Raw genomic sequence first — 16,236 nt, 5'->3', positions numbered from 1 at the left:
AAACATTAGAGAAGGCCTTTGGATAGGAATATGTCATGGAGAGCCTCCATGGGTTGTCCTGGTGGGAAACCCAAGAGCTCAGATTCCTCATATGTTGGTGAGCAAAGGATTCTCGTGAGTGTCCACTAACATCAATGGAGTGGTGGTGCAGCTGGCCATGCTCCTAACAAGAGTCACCTTCTTCCTAGCTTACCTGTCTCACCATGGGAAGGTTTTTCATAGGATCATCGATTGGTTTGGGTTGGAAGGGACCATAAAGATCAGTAAGTTCCAACCCCTCTGCCACTGGCAGGGACACCTTCCACTAGATCAGGTTCTCAAAGCCCCATCCAATCTGGCCTTGAACACTTCCAGAAATGGGACATCCACAGCTTCTCTGGACAACTTGTGCCAGTCTCTCACTGCAATGAACAGTTTTCTGACAATGCAAGGCAGGAAAAATCAAAAAACCCCAAAGAGATTCCCCAGTTTTCAGGTCACTAAGGAGCTGGGGCTGCTTGCTGCTTCACAGCACAGTGCCTCCCACCACCTTCCTTCAAAACGACATGCTCCTGAGTTTTCCACTCTTCACACCAGGTGTTGGTGAAGGAGTGTAGCACCCCCTCTGCCTGGTCCCTGGGCTTGTCTGGACCCATGCGTGAGGTCTGGAGTGCTGGGGAAACATTGCAAAGGTGAGGTGCTCTGTGGGCTGCTGTCAGTCACAGGGTCCTGTAGTTCCACTGGTCCACACAGTGTTAGGCACTTTCCTGCTCCTCTTGCTACATTTGCTTCCAAGCAGAATACTGGATCTGGGTTTACCAGTGGCCTCACTAGGTCCAAAGTCCAGCTAGAACATAGCAAGGAGGAAAGAGCCACATTTTTACCATGCTGTCTGGGAGAATATGCAGGGAGGAGCACTGTAGTAGGTACATCAAGGTCCAAAAGAGATGGGCCTTCCTAACGTGGTCCAGTAGGACTCCCACCGCAGTCCTGTTCCTGCAGTGCACCTTCTTCAAGTTGCCATACTAAATTCTGGGGTTGGCATAAGCATCGTGGTAAAACCCTGGGCAAGGAGAAATTAATATTAAAAAGGAACATGTGGTTTTGTTTGGTGTGGTGGTCTTCTAGTGCTTCATTTGTTAAAAGTCTTACTTTTAAAAAGTTTTGCTGAAAGTTTTTAAGTAAGACCTTTATGTTCTTAAAAATATTTTAGGGGAGTAAATAATTTTGTTTAGCCTACTAAGTGGCTTTAGCTGAATCATGCTGGCTGTTTTTCTGTTTGCTAGCTTTGTAAATAGTCAGCAGTGCTCTTGCCCAGTGACTGATGTGCTATTGATCATCTCCCACAACAAGGTATTATAAATAGCTGAGGCTGCTGTAGTGATTAAATAACATTTATTGTGTCTTGAAAGGCCATGAATACATTGGTCAAATGATCTTTTGGTGATAGAGAATGCCAGCACGTGGATAGGCTGTGCTTTGGTCTTGGTAGGGGTGTGCAGCCAGAGGTGGCTTATGGAGCCTGACCTTGGCAGTGTACGTGGCTGGACATGCTCTGGACATGCAGCAGGTTTTGCTGCAATGATGTGTCTGGAGTTGTGAAATCTTATTTTTTGAAAGGGATCTGAATGCAGAGATGGGGGTTGTGACACAGGATTAGTCAGGACTCCAGGGTAGGTCTTGTGGTGTTGGCCTCCTGCAGGCACTGACTCATTCCCTTGCATAAGGACGAGTAGTGCGAGCATTTGATCAGTGCCATTTGGCACACTCTGGGAAATTTTTTTTTTTTTCATTGTGTGTCTGTCTCCCATATCGTCATCCCCTCTTCTTCAGTCATAGCACCAGCTGAAGGTGTAGACAACTTCTGTTCTTCCCCTGGGCAACTTCTCCCACATTCCCTCAAGAAACCTTCCCCTTCCCTCAGCAGCCTTGGCTTCCAGCCCCACTCCAGCCCTTTACAGGCTGGTCCATATGGCTGTTGCTACTTCCTTTTCTTCGTGGCCTTCTCTACCCTTCTTCTTGCAACTGGATCATCTCACAGTGCTCCCTCTGGATAACAGCTCCTGATTGTTTCATTTACTTATTTGTTTGTTTGTCAAACACTTTTTTCTGCCTAGCCAGATTTGTAGACCTGCTTCTGCCCATGCTTTGTACAGCCTGCCTGTTTCAAGGGTGTCCCCCTGGTCCTCTGCTTTCAGGCCAGCTCCTGTCATACCCCTACTGCTTTCTGCTAAGCACAGCCTCTTCTTATGTGCTTTTCTTGCTCATGCTAAGCTTTTTTTTCTTCCTGGCAATTTCCACCTCTGTTTTGGCATTTGCTGATACTTTTTATTGTTGTAACCCCTCAGAATAGTTTCTTGCCCAGCACTATGTGTCTGTGTGCTGGCCATGCTTCTCAGACTTTTGCCTTTATGCACAGCACTGACCCTCCATTTCCTTTGCTGACATCTTGCTGTGCACCTTCTTTTCTTTGGGCTTAGCCTTTCCATCCTCTCTCCAACCTGCTCTTTGCATAGTGCTCACTGCTACTTTCTCATAGAGGAGAGCAGCCACCCTGCTCCCTCCCACCCAGCTGCACATGGACCTGTCCCCTTCCCTTCTCTGCTGCTTCTCTCCCTTCTGTACATAATGATCTTTCCCCACAAATGGCTCTCTTCTCATTCTGGCTTACACAGATCTGCTCTTGCCTGGTGCCTGTTGGGAGTCTTCCAGTGCTGTGACCACATTCACACTCCATCCCCCTGTCTCCATCCTGCTGTTGCAAATGAGTAGCTTTGGAATTGTTTGCTCAACATTTTTTTCTGCATTACAAATGATGATCGAATCTTCAATAGATGGACCAGCTTTTTGTTTGGTGCTTCAAGATGCTGAACCTGTGTTAATCCTAGGGCCCAGACCCCTTCCTTGCTATTCTGTCAGCTTCCAGTCTTATGATATTTTGCTTCTTTAAGCCTTACATGAGTCAAATTCCCTCTTAATGGCAAGTGACTTTCTATTTGCATTTGTCTTCTCTTTGCTCCTTTACTTAGATTATCTACACTGTGCACTTTTACTTGTTTCAGATCTATCTGCCATCAGCGTGTGTGTGGTAGCACCAGCTAATATGTGCAGGTGGACAACAGAGTGCTGAATGGAAAGCTCTTTTTGGGGAGGGAGGATAAGCAAAGCTGTCATGTACACCCCATCCACCTCTTGGCAAGTACCATTTTTTAATGTCTACTCCTTACTTGCCAGAAAGAGCTGCCTCAGTATCCACAGGCAGTACTACCAAAAGCTACAAGCCCCGTCTTTTAGAAGTTTTAGGAGGTGGAAGGAGATTTAGGAGAGTTGGGTGGTGCCAGCTATTCTTAAAACCAATTCAAATCATAAGAAGTTGTCACTAGCAGTAGCATTTGCCACATGCTGAGAAAACATTCCTGGACGTGTCTTGAGCAGTCTGATCTCAGCCAGCTTTGCACATCCGGTGGAAATGCATGGGTGTGTCTGTGGCACTGATGGTTCACATAAGCTACTGGAACATGTTTGTGAGCCCATGAGGTGCTTGTGGCACCAGTTGTGTTCCTCTCTAAGTGCAGCACTCCACTGGCTGCTGGTGCAGGTGTTCCTAGAGAGACCAACAGATGGGTAAAGATAAGCATGAGCCACATAGGGGGTTACTGAATTTCTTCCCAGAGAAAACAAGGGTAGAGAGAAGATGGGATCTATTTGAAAGCCTTCACGTGACTCCTGGATGATCCCCATCCTCTTATCTGGAATGTAAAAGTGTGTGGAAATGACAGCCAAAATCTGAGCTCTTCTAATGGGCAGGGTGAAAGCAACTGGGCACAGTTCATGCCTGACACTTTGGTTTAGCTGCCAGTCACTGTTACGGGAAGTTGTGTCAATACATCTATTGAATTTCCTGCTTAGGGAATCTCAGTGTGAAAAAGCAGCGTGGATCAAAGCTGGTATTGGCTCTTGGGAGCCTCCATTTCTTTCCTACAGGCAGTTCTCCCTTGTGGGGTTTGAACACAGCTCTCATATATGTTGCATATCTGTATAGGGCAGACAGCAATCTTCCTGTAATGTTTTGAGGAGATTCTCTGCATTTCAGGAGGCTTGAGGCTAGTTTTTAAGCTTCTAAATATGTTCAATCTCTTTTTGTGTCAGCTTTTACACAAACAAATACAAGCAGTCTGTTTTGTGCAACACATGTTGCTGCATCTTAGAACAGTAATAAACCAGTAGGGCTTGTAGATTGAGGAATGTAGCATTCACCATTAAGTTACAGCTGGGAATAGTTCTGTATGTCTTTCCAGCCACTTGTTTTGTTAGCATCTCAGTTCAGTCAGCACTTCATGACCAAGCCCACTGGTCATTCATGCAAAAAACAATCATGTGTTCCCTTGTTTTAATGAAAACCTTTTGATGGCTTTATTTTGGTAGCAGTAGAAATTTATTCCTTCAGCTGTTTTATTCATCTAGCACAGCTGTGATATTTTCTTTGGTATAAATTTTATTCCAGTAAATTTTTAAGGCTGAAATTTCCCCTTTGGTTCAGCATTGGGCCTGTGCTGTAGCTCATCGTTCTGCTGGGGTACCACAGCACAGATCCTTCACCAAAACTTCACAGCAAGAGGAGCAGCAGTGTAGGTATTTTCACTGCTCTCAAAAAGTAGCTCAAAGGAGGTTTAAATGGAACCCCCAAGTCCATTCCACAGTGGCAGCTTTGTTAGTGATGATACAATGATGGAGGGAAAATTCATGCTGCTGTAGAAGATAAATGACTGCAACAGGCATGGAAGGAATTATGTCTTGCTTCCTCTCTTTCTCATGCAAATGCTGAACATGCAGAGCAGGGACCTTACAAGCTTCCATGGAAGCTGATGTCAACAGGATTATTAAACACCAGCTGCTTCTGTAGGGTGAGTGGGGGCGTTGGGTGCAGTTGGTATTTGCAATGGTTTTCTGCCCCCATGTTCTTCTCTGCAATGTGATGATCTGTCTGTCTGCTTAACTTTCAGCTCATCAAAGCAGGGTCATCATGATTTTGTTTGTCCTGGAGATGGAGTGGGTGTTGAGCACTGGACAAGACAAGCACTTCACATGGCACTGTTCGGAGAGTGGCCAGCGGCTGGGGGGGTACCGCACCAGCGCAGGCGCCTGCGGCCTCCAGTATCCTTTGCTGAGCTCTCCGTTCTGTTTCTGCTCTTTGGCACTCAAACAGCCCTTATTTGTCTTGTTGTCCTCCAAATTTTGTGCCCTGTATGGATTCAGTGCTTTGTGAGAGAAACTGTTATTTAAAGCAGATTTTAAAAACTGTCAGTTCTCCTTGCTTTGTCTCCTTAATGTGTTGTGGCATATTTAGGTCTAACCATTTTTGAGCTCCACAATGAGCAATCTGCAACCTATTGTGGTCTGCTATTGTAATAAATACGGATAGGGCCTTCATTTAAGCATGCAGTGCATGCTTTCTTCAGAGAATTAATGGTAGCAAAAGTAGGTTGGTGATCAGGTCAGAGTGCCTGTGTGTATGCATGGTAAAAATTAAATTACTTTAATATAAAATAATGAGCACTTGTCCTTCACTCTGGAACTGCTCACTATATATTGGGAATTTGAGTTAACTGAGGAGTAAATGACTCCAGAAATGGCACTCAGGTGGCTTATTCACATAGGCCTGCCCCAGCTGCCTGACAATAAAAGAAATATTAATTCAGCTGTATTGAAAATAAAAAGGGAAATGGAAAAGTATGAGCTCTTAGGTTGAAAACAGGGATTAGCATAAACAGACGTCTTATTGCCCAAGAGTATATGTGGTATAGATGATGTGTGCTCTGCTAGTTCATGAGAAGTGATACTCAAAATTATTACTTCAAGATGGACATGCTTTATATTAGCTGATAATTCAGCCAATCTAAATGGCAGAAAGACTGAACTTACTTTTTAATTAATTGATAAATATTTTTGAAAACACAATGCAAATATTTGCCCTGTGCTCCCTAAATCTCTCTAGAGAACAGCCAATTTTAACTGATAAAAACTTTTGGAGGACAATTTAATTTGGGTCATTTGATTGTTATGGTGGAGGGCGATGGAAGCAGTGGAAGGGAGAATCACTGGCAAATACTGCAAAAATATTGGACATAACCAGGAACAGGTTTGGGGTTTTTTTGCTCTGCAGTGTCCTGTGTGGTTAAAATCAATACTCCTTTGTATTTTGTATAGTTTTGGGAAGGGAGTGAGTGGATACCATCCAACTCTAGCACATAAGTTACAAAGCCTGAGGAGACAGCTCTTATGTTGATGTGAAGGGCTACTTAATGGTGTTTCATAACAAAACCACAAATTGTGTCCTGGAATTGTCTCATTTTTTTCTCACCCAGGGATACTGCACTGTTAGTATAAACAGGTATGAGCATTATTAACATGAACAGGTGCCTTAAAGTACGTTCTGAATACCTCCTTGAGACTGGAGCACTGTTCACAAGATTGCAGTATACTCATGTCAAAAGAATTAGCGAGTCATTAAAAGAATGTAAAGCTTGTGTAAATAATATGTTTTCCTCAGCATCTATCCTTCAGATTTGATGTGGAAACCCGGCATGTGTTTGTTGGTGACCATTCTGGGCAAGTGACCATCCTCAAACTAGAGCAAGAGTCCTGCAGCCTTGTTACCACATTTAAGGGACACACAGGTAAGGCCTCAGGAGGAGACCCAGAACGGTGCTCAGGGGGGGTCTTCATCTGTGCTCAGCATCATGATGGTTTACTGTCCTGTGATACACTGGGTTGGCTTGTGTCAGTGCTTAGCATGGAAGGGGCATAGCTCTTAAACTTTCCCAGCAGTTCAGGGAAGTTTTATTGGTAAAAAGAAGAGTGATCAGAGCTCTGAGCAGAACACATCTGTGGCAGAAAATGCCACAATCAGTAGCTGCTAATCAAAACAGAGTGAGACTTGAACAAGTTGTGGTAGTTCTGGGAGGGAGAAAGGATACTGCTAAAGGCAAGATCTGTACTGGTAGACACTTCATCCCAAGTGGAATGGGCACAGCTTGGAGGCACTAAATGCTTGTTTCACTGCTGACACTTGTGCCCCATCACCCTTTGAAAAGAGCAACCCTAGATATGGTCCTGTCATCTAGCAGAAGAAATCCTGTCATTCCTCAGCATTTTTTCTTCATATCCCTCCTCTCTAACTAAGTGCTAATAGCTCAAGATAGCACAATATAGTTCAGTCTTTGTGCTAGGATACTGAGAAGATGCCCATAGTATTCCACACTTGCTTCTTTTTTAATCTTCTGAAGATTATGGAGATGGAAAGTTGTGTAGCTCCCACTGTGACCATTTTTCTTCCACACTTTACTGCTCAGTGGATTCACCCATGCAAACAGCAGTGAAGCCCTGTGCCCACAGAAGAGCAGGATGGGGTTTCAGTAGTTTTTCTAGACTGTTATTTTTCCACTGGAAGGCACATGGTTGCATAGTCTTTGCCAAAGAGATCTGCATTTTAATCACTCAGTATTTTTTGTTGTATCTTTGTATTTAGCTACCTTCCAATCTTCCACTTTCTGTAATAAATGACTGTTGTATGTACTCCTATTGCAGGTGGTGTCACTGCTCTCTGCTGGGACCCAATACAGCGAGTTTTATTCTCAGGCAGTTCTGATCATTCCATTATAATGTGGGATATTGGAGGAAGAAAAGGAACAGCCATTGAGCTGCAAGGACATAAGTATGTTCAAAGCTCTTCCTCCTGCTTTTATAGTAGAAAAGCTAAATGCAGAAGCTACATCTGGAAACAAACAGCCCAAAGGTTGCAGTCTTCACAAGCCTCAGGCTTGTGTGTGTGACTCCCTGTGGTCTGTATACAACAGGAATAATTTGCTTATAGTACGTTTTGCAGTGTTGGGCCCACAGGCTGTTTTAAGAGTCTGCAGAGGGTGGTGAAGGAAAGCACAACATCTGTAGTCCTGAACGTGTTATGCCAGATCCTGTGCATTTGTTAGAAAAGGGAAGCTACCCAAATGAGAACAGCTGCAGGGAAATGCTGGGGTTTTTCTGTCAAGGTTTTTCCTTCCCCTAGAGGGAGCATCGGGCTTGGACAATTAATCCCTTTTTCCTCCATGCTCTTTCACCTGCAGCCTGAATTCTAAGTGATGTGCTTTAACAGTATAGCAGCCTTCACATCTCAGTGCAAAGAGGCATCATCTTTGCAAGTACATTTGCATAGCCATAGATGTCTTTGAAAACATCTTTGAAGATGGGTAAGCCCGGCTGGGCATTGATTATGCATCAGAATGGCTCTAGTGGCAGTGACTCCTTCCTTACCTTTTAACATGGCAATGCAACAAGTTGGTGTCAGAGTATTGGGACTGCATATGTATGTGGGACTTGCTTGCATATATTGGGACTTGCTCCAGGCTCAGGTCTGGAGAAACAAAAATCTTGTGGTGGTTTTGAGCTAACAGTTTCTTACATATTCATGCGTTTCTTTTGAGTGCTGATGCACTCTGCTGAGTGATTTGAATGCCTCTGGGATTTCAGAGCACTGCAGAGCTCTTGCTGAAATTACCAGATCACCCTCATACCCTACTACTGGTGCTTGCTAATGCATCATTGCTTGATTTATTGCTGTGGAAATTAGTTCTAATATGAAGTTAGCCTCTGGACCTTAATCTGTGTGATGGCTGTCAGCTGGAACTGTACAACACAGCGTCCTACACATCCTGATGGTGCCTCTGGTGTCAGCAGGCAGGCACTGTGAAGGGTGGCAGTATTGTCCCAAACTCTCCCATCAATGCATTCCCCTCTTCAGGTTCAGCCACAGGCAGAAATGAATGTGTTAGCATGCAAGTCCTTTTTGCTGACAAGATCAGTGGTGGTAGCAAAGGAAATCAGATGTTATGGATGATTTCCAGTCACAGTATGTTCAGTTCCTGTCTTCACAACCTTGTTTTTTCCATAAAGGTGTTGTGCAGTCTTTGTTTCCCAGGTTGTAAATAGCCTAAGATGGGGCCTGGATTTCTTTCTTTTATGAAAGACTGAGCTCATCTTTGGGGAGTTAAGCTGAATTGTTCCTCCCATATTGTTTTTTCATTAAAAGAAGAAACAGAAGCACCTAAATTTTCCACCTTACTGTGAGAAGGCTTAGGAACAATTTAGTGATTCCTACATTATTTTTGAAACTCTTCTACTTGTTAGTGTCAAAAGAAAATCTTCAGTATTTTCTCAGTAATTCATTTCTAGATGTTGCAGAGATTTACAAAATAAAGTTGTTACTGACATTCTGCCAAGAAGGTATCTTACCAGGGCTGTGTTTATGCATCCAGATGTGCCTTCAGATGCTGCAACCCTGTTTAGGCTTCCCAGTGCAGCTGGGATCTCCTATCCCAAGAGCAGCAAAAACAGTTATCAGAACAGGTCTTTGCTTTTGTGGATGCTGCCCAGATGAGCAACACTCTCATTCTGGTCCCAGTCTGACTGCAAAGACTGATTTGCATCTGATGGATGCCATGTGCAGTGAGTGGTGGAGGGAAACATATGGGCAAACAAACAAATGGTTTGTACTGCTTTATTGATATTCTGTGCTCACTTGTGCAGTAGCCATAGGTGGTTGATTGCTAACTGTCTTCTTTCTTTTTCAGTGATAAAGTTCAGTCTCTCTCCTATGCTCACCACACTCGGCAGCTCATCTCCTGTGGTGCAGACGGGGGAATCGTCGTCTGGAACATGGATGTTGAGAGGCAGGAGGTGGATGCTTAGTTCTTGTCAGTTTGGTCTGAAGCAGTCGTGGGAAGAGGGGGGCCTTTCTAAAATGTGCAGCTTTCAACCTAAACAAGATCATTCCAAGCTTTAAAAATGTTTCTGGATGTGTTCCAGTTGTTATACAGCCATTATGCTGTGCCTTTGATAATATGGTACAGGGGAAATCGCCTGTCAGAAAATTTGTATTAAATAGGCTGCTAATTGGCTCTTGCTCATTACATTACTGCTCTGAAAGATATTCTTTAAGGAGGGTATTGAGATGCTCTGCTGTGTTTTTCAGTACGTCATGAGATATATCAGTTCAGATGTAAATGGATGGACTGATTGATTTATTTTTGTTTTAAAAAAATAAAACAAGAAGGCTCTTGATCATCTCTGGAAAAACACAAGCCAGCATTTTCTTTCTTTGATAAGAAGCCATTTAACTAAGGCTTCAATCTCACCTGCTGCTTGGTCTTGCTTCCTTCTGGTGTTACCACATAGAAGTGGGTTAAATGATGGCTTTGGTAATGGCTTTGGTAATCCAGACAGTAAGATTTCACCCATGCATTCTGAATTGCCTTTGTGCTTTGTTGCCAATGAATGTGAGCGTGGTGCAAAAATGCTCGCCAGGTCTTTGGCACTGTGGGAGCAGCCCCCACTTGGCAACTTCTGAGTCCTGACTCAGAGAGTGGGGAGTGAGCTCTGTGCTGGCTGAGTCAGGCACCAGCCCTGCTCAGGAGCTTGGCAAATCCTGGTGCCATGAGTCACAGCAAACCTGTGCCCTCTTCCTGCAGGGGGTGGGTCAGAGGAAGGCTGTTGGCAGCATGGGCTTTCACCAGCTTTTCTGGTTCTCAAGAGTTGTGGCCTGCATGGATTGAATGTGTCTCCCTTGAGGAAAGAGAAGTGCTAAGTGGAAAACTGGATTTTAAAAAACTCCTGAAGTAGGCAGAGCAGAAACTGAGCTCCCTTTTTATTGGGAATTAGCATTCCAGTTGACTCTCTTTAATTGCTAATCCAGGGGCCAAGTATGTCATCAGCTCCTAAACTGAAACGAAAGCAGAACAGTTTCCTCGTTCCCAACAGATGTTTCCTTTTTGCTGCAACTCAAACATTCAGAAATTAAAACCTTTATTTATTTGCTGCTTTCAAAAGGCTACAGTAAGGGTTAAGATTGGCTTGTCATCAAATAGGCAGGAACACTGTGAAAAGGCTGGTTTAAAAAATAGAGGAGAAATATTATTAGCTAAATAAAGGCCAAGCAGTAGGTGCTAATGGTGCACAGCTTTCCCAGACTATGGCTGTGTGGGCTTGTTCTTGTTATCAGCAGCACAACAGGATGTTCCTGGTGCTAAATGATCCCCAAAACATGAATCCTTGAGACTTTAGTATCAAACCTTGGGTTTGGGCCCTAGATCACTTTCTTTTGGATTTTGACTTTTGTTTCTTTGCCCTTATTTAAGGATTTTCTCCATGTGATACATGCTCAGTACTCATTTTATTGCAATCAGACTTTCCCACATCACTGAGATTGTGTTAGAATCACTTAAGCCATTTTAGCCCTTGATTCTTTATTTTCAACTCAATTTTTAAAAAGCTGTAAGAAGACATTTGAAAGGTGCTATAAGCAGTCTTTGTTTGACTACAAAGTGGTTACTTGCCACAAACAAAATGTTGTCATCATCTATAGTGTTCAAATGCCCGAGAGATAGAAAGTTATGCACAGAGATGTAAATCTATAGGCATTAAAAAGAAAGACTGTTGTTGGTAGAAAAGACAAGGATTTTCCCCAGCAGAATGAACTGCCTTCAGAATAACTGGCAAAAGAATATGAGACGGGTGATTGCTTTATTGCTGGGGGTCAAAGCAGTCCTGGGAGCTGAGGGTCTCCCTCTGCCTTTAACTTACTTTGCCTGGCTTTTCTATTGTTTTTAGTTCTTAATCTCAGCTGTGTTTCTTGCCATTTTGATTTGCAGCATGCGACAAACTAGTGGCTCTGACAAGAAAACCACAATTTGCTAATGGCACTTCTTCACGAATCATTAAACAATATTTAGTGTTTATGTAATCTCATGGGTTGATGAGGGAAAAGAGCTTGGGTTTGGTTTGGGTCTTAGGCTTGTTCGGGTGAATCACATCCTTCTTATCCCTGTGTGTGATTTGTAGCAAGGGCACCTTGCAGGAACCAGCAGGAACTCCTCTTAGAGTGTTAAAGAAAGAAAGAATGTGAAAAACCTCAACCACATCAGCATTTCCCTTAACTTCCCTTTTCCATTCAGATAAGTTGCTTGGCTATTGGAAATACTAGTTAACCCACACTCCCACCAGAGGCAATAGAAGATGGTAAATGCTGTCCAGACAGGACAGAAGAAAAATATTTTTATATGTTTAATTTCAGAATTGGGTTGTTTCTATGGTCTTATTATCAAACTCTGTGTGATTTCTGTGAGAACTGTTCCTCCCATGTCCTTTGAAGCTCAAAACTAAGCCAAAAAAGACATCCCAGGGAACAAATATCATCTTGTCATCATCAACAACAGTCAAAATGGCATCTTGTGAAAATGGAGATATTAAATCAAGCTTAGCTGGCCATATTGCCACATCACAACACATCTTTCTTGTCCTGCCTCTAGGCTCCATTAGACATTTTTCTGCTTGTTGCTCACTTCCACTTTGTGTTTATGTGTGTGTGTTGCAGACCCCGGAGTGGCTGGATAGTGACTCCTGTCAAAAATGTGACCAGCCTTTCTTCTGGAACTTCAAGCAAATGTGGGACAGTAAGAAAATAGGCCTCAGGCAGGTTTGTATGTGCCCTTTGGTGTGTTACCATGGTGCCATTAGGCTTTTCTCTCATAATGGATTCTGGTAACCTTTTTCCCTCTAAAGCTTTGAGAATTTGCACTTCGTTCTTCCACTAAGTGCTGAAGGGTTGGACACTGGGTTCCCCTCTGTGGCTTGATTTTGTGGTTGAAAGGAACACACTTCTTTTTCCAATCAATCCCAATAGCAAATGCATATAATAGGTTGGGTTGAGTAGATTTGGCGCCTTCCATGACTTAAGCCACGTGGGACTTGGTTCATTGTTAGTCAAATAAGTTACAGAAAGAAATTCACAGCTGATTTTTGCAGATTGTGTTGGATCCAAAGTTGTTTTCAATGAGATTGGATACACATCTGTAACTACTCAGGCTGTATTGGGAAAGGCTTACTGGTCTGCTGGAAGCATGCTGCTGTGTTTTCTTTCCTAGCAGCAGAAGGCTGCAGATGGCAGACTTTAAGTGCTGCATGTGCTCATGGAACTTGAGAAATAAGCATCTGGGGCAGAGCTGAACTGCGTCGTGTCTTGCTGGAGTGAGGTGGTAGAGCCAGTGGACCAGAGCAGTGACCTGGTCTGGGTTTGTGGCCTGAGATGTCTTCCTGCACGTTGTCTCCTGCAGCATCACTGCCGGAAGTGCGGGAAAGCCGTGTGTGGGAAATGCAGCTCCAAGCGCTCCTCCATCCCGCTGATGGGGTTCGAGTTTGAAGTGAGGGTCTGCGACAGCTGCCACGAGTCCATAACAGATGAGGAGTAAGTGTGGATGCTGAGCTGGCTTGCACTGCAGTGGGGGAAGACTCCTGCATCTGGAAGGGCCTGGGTGCATGCAAGGCTCCAGGAGGGAGCAGCCTGGCATGGTGATCCCTAGGCTTTCTCAGTAGGATAAGGAGATGAAACCAGGAGGGATACAGAGCCCCCCACTCCTGTTCCTTTCATGCCAGAAAGGTCTCAAAGTGCAGTTTGCGGAGTGGTTGCTGAATTAATGGCTCAAATACTTTTTTACTCAATAGGGAACATTCTGGGGGGGAAATCCTGAAGTTACAATTCTTGCTGATTTTTGGATTTCTTACTTCAGGAGGGCACCTACAGCTACTTTCCATGACAGCAAGCACAATATTGTTCATGTACACTTCGATGCCACCAGGGGATGGCTGCTGACCTCGGGGACAGACAAGGTTATTAAGGTAAGAGCCAGGAATGTGTTCTAGCTCTGTGCTTCATTTCCCTTCCCTCTCCCATGTGGCTGCAGGATGTCATACCAACCTTCTTCCACCCAGAAACTTCTTGCTTGGGATTTGGATTAGGATTTCTGCCCAATAAGGACCAAGGAGGTATTGGTCTATGAAGTTATTGCCTGAAGGGGCTGGGGCAAGTGCTCACTGTAGCTCTCCCTTGAGGAAGACCAACTGGTTTTCAACATGCCAGATCTCAGTGTAGCTAAATAAAGAAATAGCTAAAATAATGACTGAATTATAACGGCTTGAGTAATTTAAATAACCAAAACTCTCACAATGTGTTACGACTGTTCTGATAATTTAAGTTAGTAATATAGTGGGAGTTTTTTTGGTTTCTTTTAAGGCCAGCTGTGAACCTGTCTTATACAGGTGAAAGCTGGTGGCATACAGAATATCATTTCATCAACCTCCACCACTATGACAATAAGTGCTGGAAAATTAAACTTCTTCAGATTTGTCGCATCCACCTCTAACCATGTAGCTCCTCTTAACTAATGAAAACAGGTATAAATTATTTAAAAATTGTATTTTTACTGTATTTGATTGTCTTTTACCATTATTCATTATGTTGTTTTATTTTATTGTATTTAACAGTTGTGGGATATGACACCAGTAGTGTCTTGATGTTACATCAGTGGAACTTGAAAGGTGATATTTACAGAAGAAACTGATTTCCTAACCCTAATTATACTGCAGAAGATAGATAACACTGGGTGCATACAGCAGATGAGAAAGGAACTAATATGTGTTTACAACAACTTTATGTCCTCTGCTTGATCCAGGCTGAATATTTGCACGAAGACTCTTTCCACTTCTTCTCAAAATATACAAGAAGGTATTTTTTTAACTAACGGTTTGTACGATCTGACTTTGGTTGTCTTGAGTTTGTTTGGAAAAACCTGTGTGCAGTGCAATTTTTAGTTTTTATATTTCACTTTGTCAAGATACTTGCTGCTTTGTACAGAGGGTTCTTGGGTTGTGTCTTCCTCTGTGAGTTTGTGGTGTCAACAGACTGTGTAAGGCAACCAGCTCTCCCAGCAGCCAGTACCTGTTGGTTTGGGATATTTCTGCTGGCCATGCTCCCTCCAGAGGAGGAAATCCAGGCACAGGTTCTGGGTGCATCACCGAGGAGCTGATGGACTATTCCAATTCCTAAAAGGGCTCTACCATCTACTTGTCCTAGTGGGCATCATCCAGAGAGTATTCATTGGTCTGTATAATCTTCCTGCCTCTTCGTCTGCTGCACAAGTCACAGAACCAGGGGTCAGGTTATTCAGCAACTGATTTCTACAGAAAACTGAAACAGTTTTCCAGCTCAGAGAATTACAAGGAGCACACAGACTTATTTGAGTTTGATGATGCTGACGGTCTGATTCAAATGAAATTATTTGCAATAGGAACTTTTGGGAGTGTGTGCATGGAGGGGGGCAGATCTAAAACTGGTCTAGATCTGAAAAGTCTGGTTTATCGCTACCTCTACCTCTACCTTGCACAGCAACATTTCAGCATTTATACCTGTGTTGTTGAAGATTAATTTTGTTTTTCCTGTTTTCCATATGGTTAATCATATTTATTTTTTAAAATGCTGATGGTTTTTATTAATTTCATCTATAGACTCAAAAGTGATATTGCTGAATGATGCCCATTGTCCTGTCATCATACTTTACAGTTTCTCTTAAAAATAAACAGTATTTAAAAACCTGGATTGACCAAAACTACCTTTTTAGAATGACATTGTCAAGGTGACTAAACTAAAAAAGCCCTTTTTTCCAAAGGGACCTTCTCTGAAGAGCCAACTCTCCATTCCATCAATCCACGTTACTTTTTAGCTTGGTATTACTCATGTACTTCAAAGAAACTGGTGTACAGAATAAACTGCAGACCAGACCAAAGGCTTTCCTGCATCTCCTGTTTCAGCACATTGGCACATTGGTGGTACTCAGTGTTGTCCTGTTTTGGACTCAACCTTCTTCCCTCTGTAGTGGGGAGTCCATGACATTTGCCACTACAGAGCACATTGCTACCTGGAGAAGCCTTGTGTTCTCTCTTGAGAGAGAATGCCAAAAGTAAATAAAGCTTTGTTTGCCCAGCAGCAATTCACTTTTGAGGGGAAAAAAGAAGGGTAACTCAATCCATGGCTTTAATTCTGTCCAGTGAGCTGCTGCAGTAAAGTGTGAGTGGACTTCTGCCTGCACACCACAGGACTGCAATGTATTTTCAAGGAAAATTCTCTTTCTAAAACCTCCTGTAACCTGTGATGAAGCATTTTGCAGTCATGTTCTGAGAAGTAACACCACCTTTGGTTTCCTGGTTGTACAGCCTGTTGTTGGTTCCTCTCTAGACAGCATATTTGAAAGCCTATTTTCAAACATTATTCACACATTGCTATTATTTTTCCAGCTTGAAAGTTGTCGGTCCTCCCACCTTCTCTCCTGGAAAGTAGATGCTTGTTTTCCTCTTGGAATGCTTTTCAACACCTTG

At 43.3% G+C, this 16,236-nt stretch overlaps 1 protein-coding gene across 1 annotated transcript in view; it reads left to right on the top strand.

The window, feature by feature from the left end:
- WDFY2 (WD repeat and FYVE domain containing 2) overlaps positions 1–14,379 on the top strand; it is a 59,174-nt gene extending 44,795 nt beyond the window's left edge. The window contains exons 5-12 of the mRNA XM_062514740.1: positions 4,983–5,133; positions 6,544–6,656; positions 7,567–7,693; positions 9,606–9,711; positions 12,404–12,505; positions 13,143–13,273; positions 13,596–13,704; positions 14,350–14,379. Of these exons, the coding sequence (XP_062370724.1) occupies positions 4,983–5,133; positions 6,544–6,656; positions 7,567–7,693; positions 9,606–9,711; positions 12,404–12,505; positions 13,143–13,273; positions 13,596–13,704; positions 14,350–14,379 (869 nt within the window). The remainder of the gene's footprint in view (positions 1–4,982; positions 5,134–6,543; positions 6,657–7,566; positions 7,694–9,605; positions 9,712–12,403; positions 12,506–13,142; positions 13,274–13,595; positions 13,705–14,349) is intronic.
- Positions 14,380–16,236: the final 1,857 nt, after the last annotated feature.

This window comes from Cinclus cinclus, chromosome 2 (genome assembly GCF_963662255.1).
Source record: "Cinclus cinclus chromosome 2, bCinCin1.1, whole genome shotgun sequence".
Lineage (NCBI taxonomy): Eukaryota > Metazoa > Chordata > Aves > Passeriformes > Cinclidae > Cinclus > Cinclus cinclus.
Note: the sequence above shows the minus strand (reverse complement) of the source record. Positions and strands in the feature narration are given on the sequence as shown.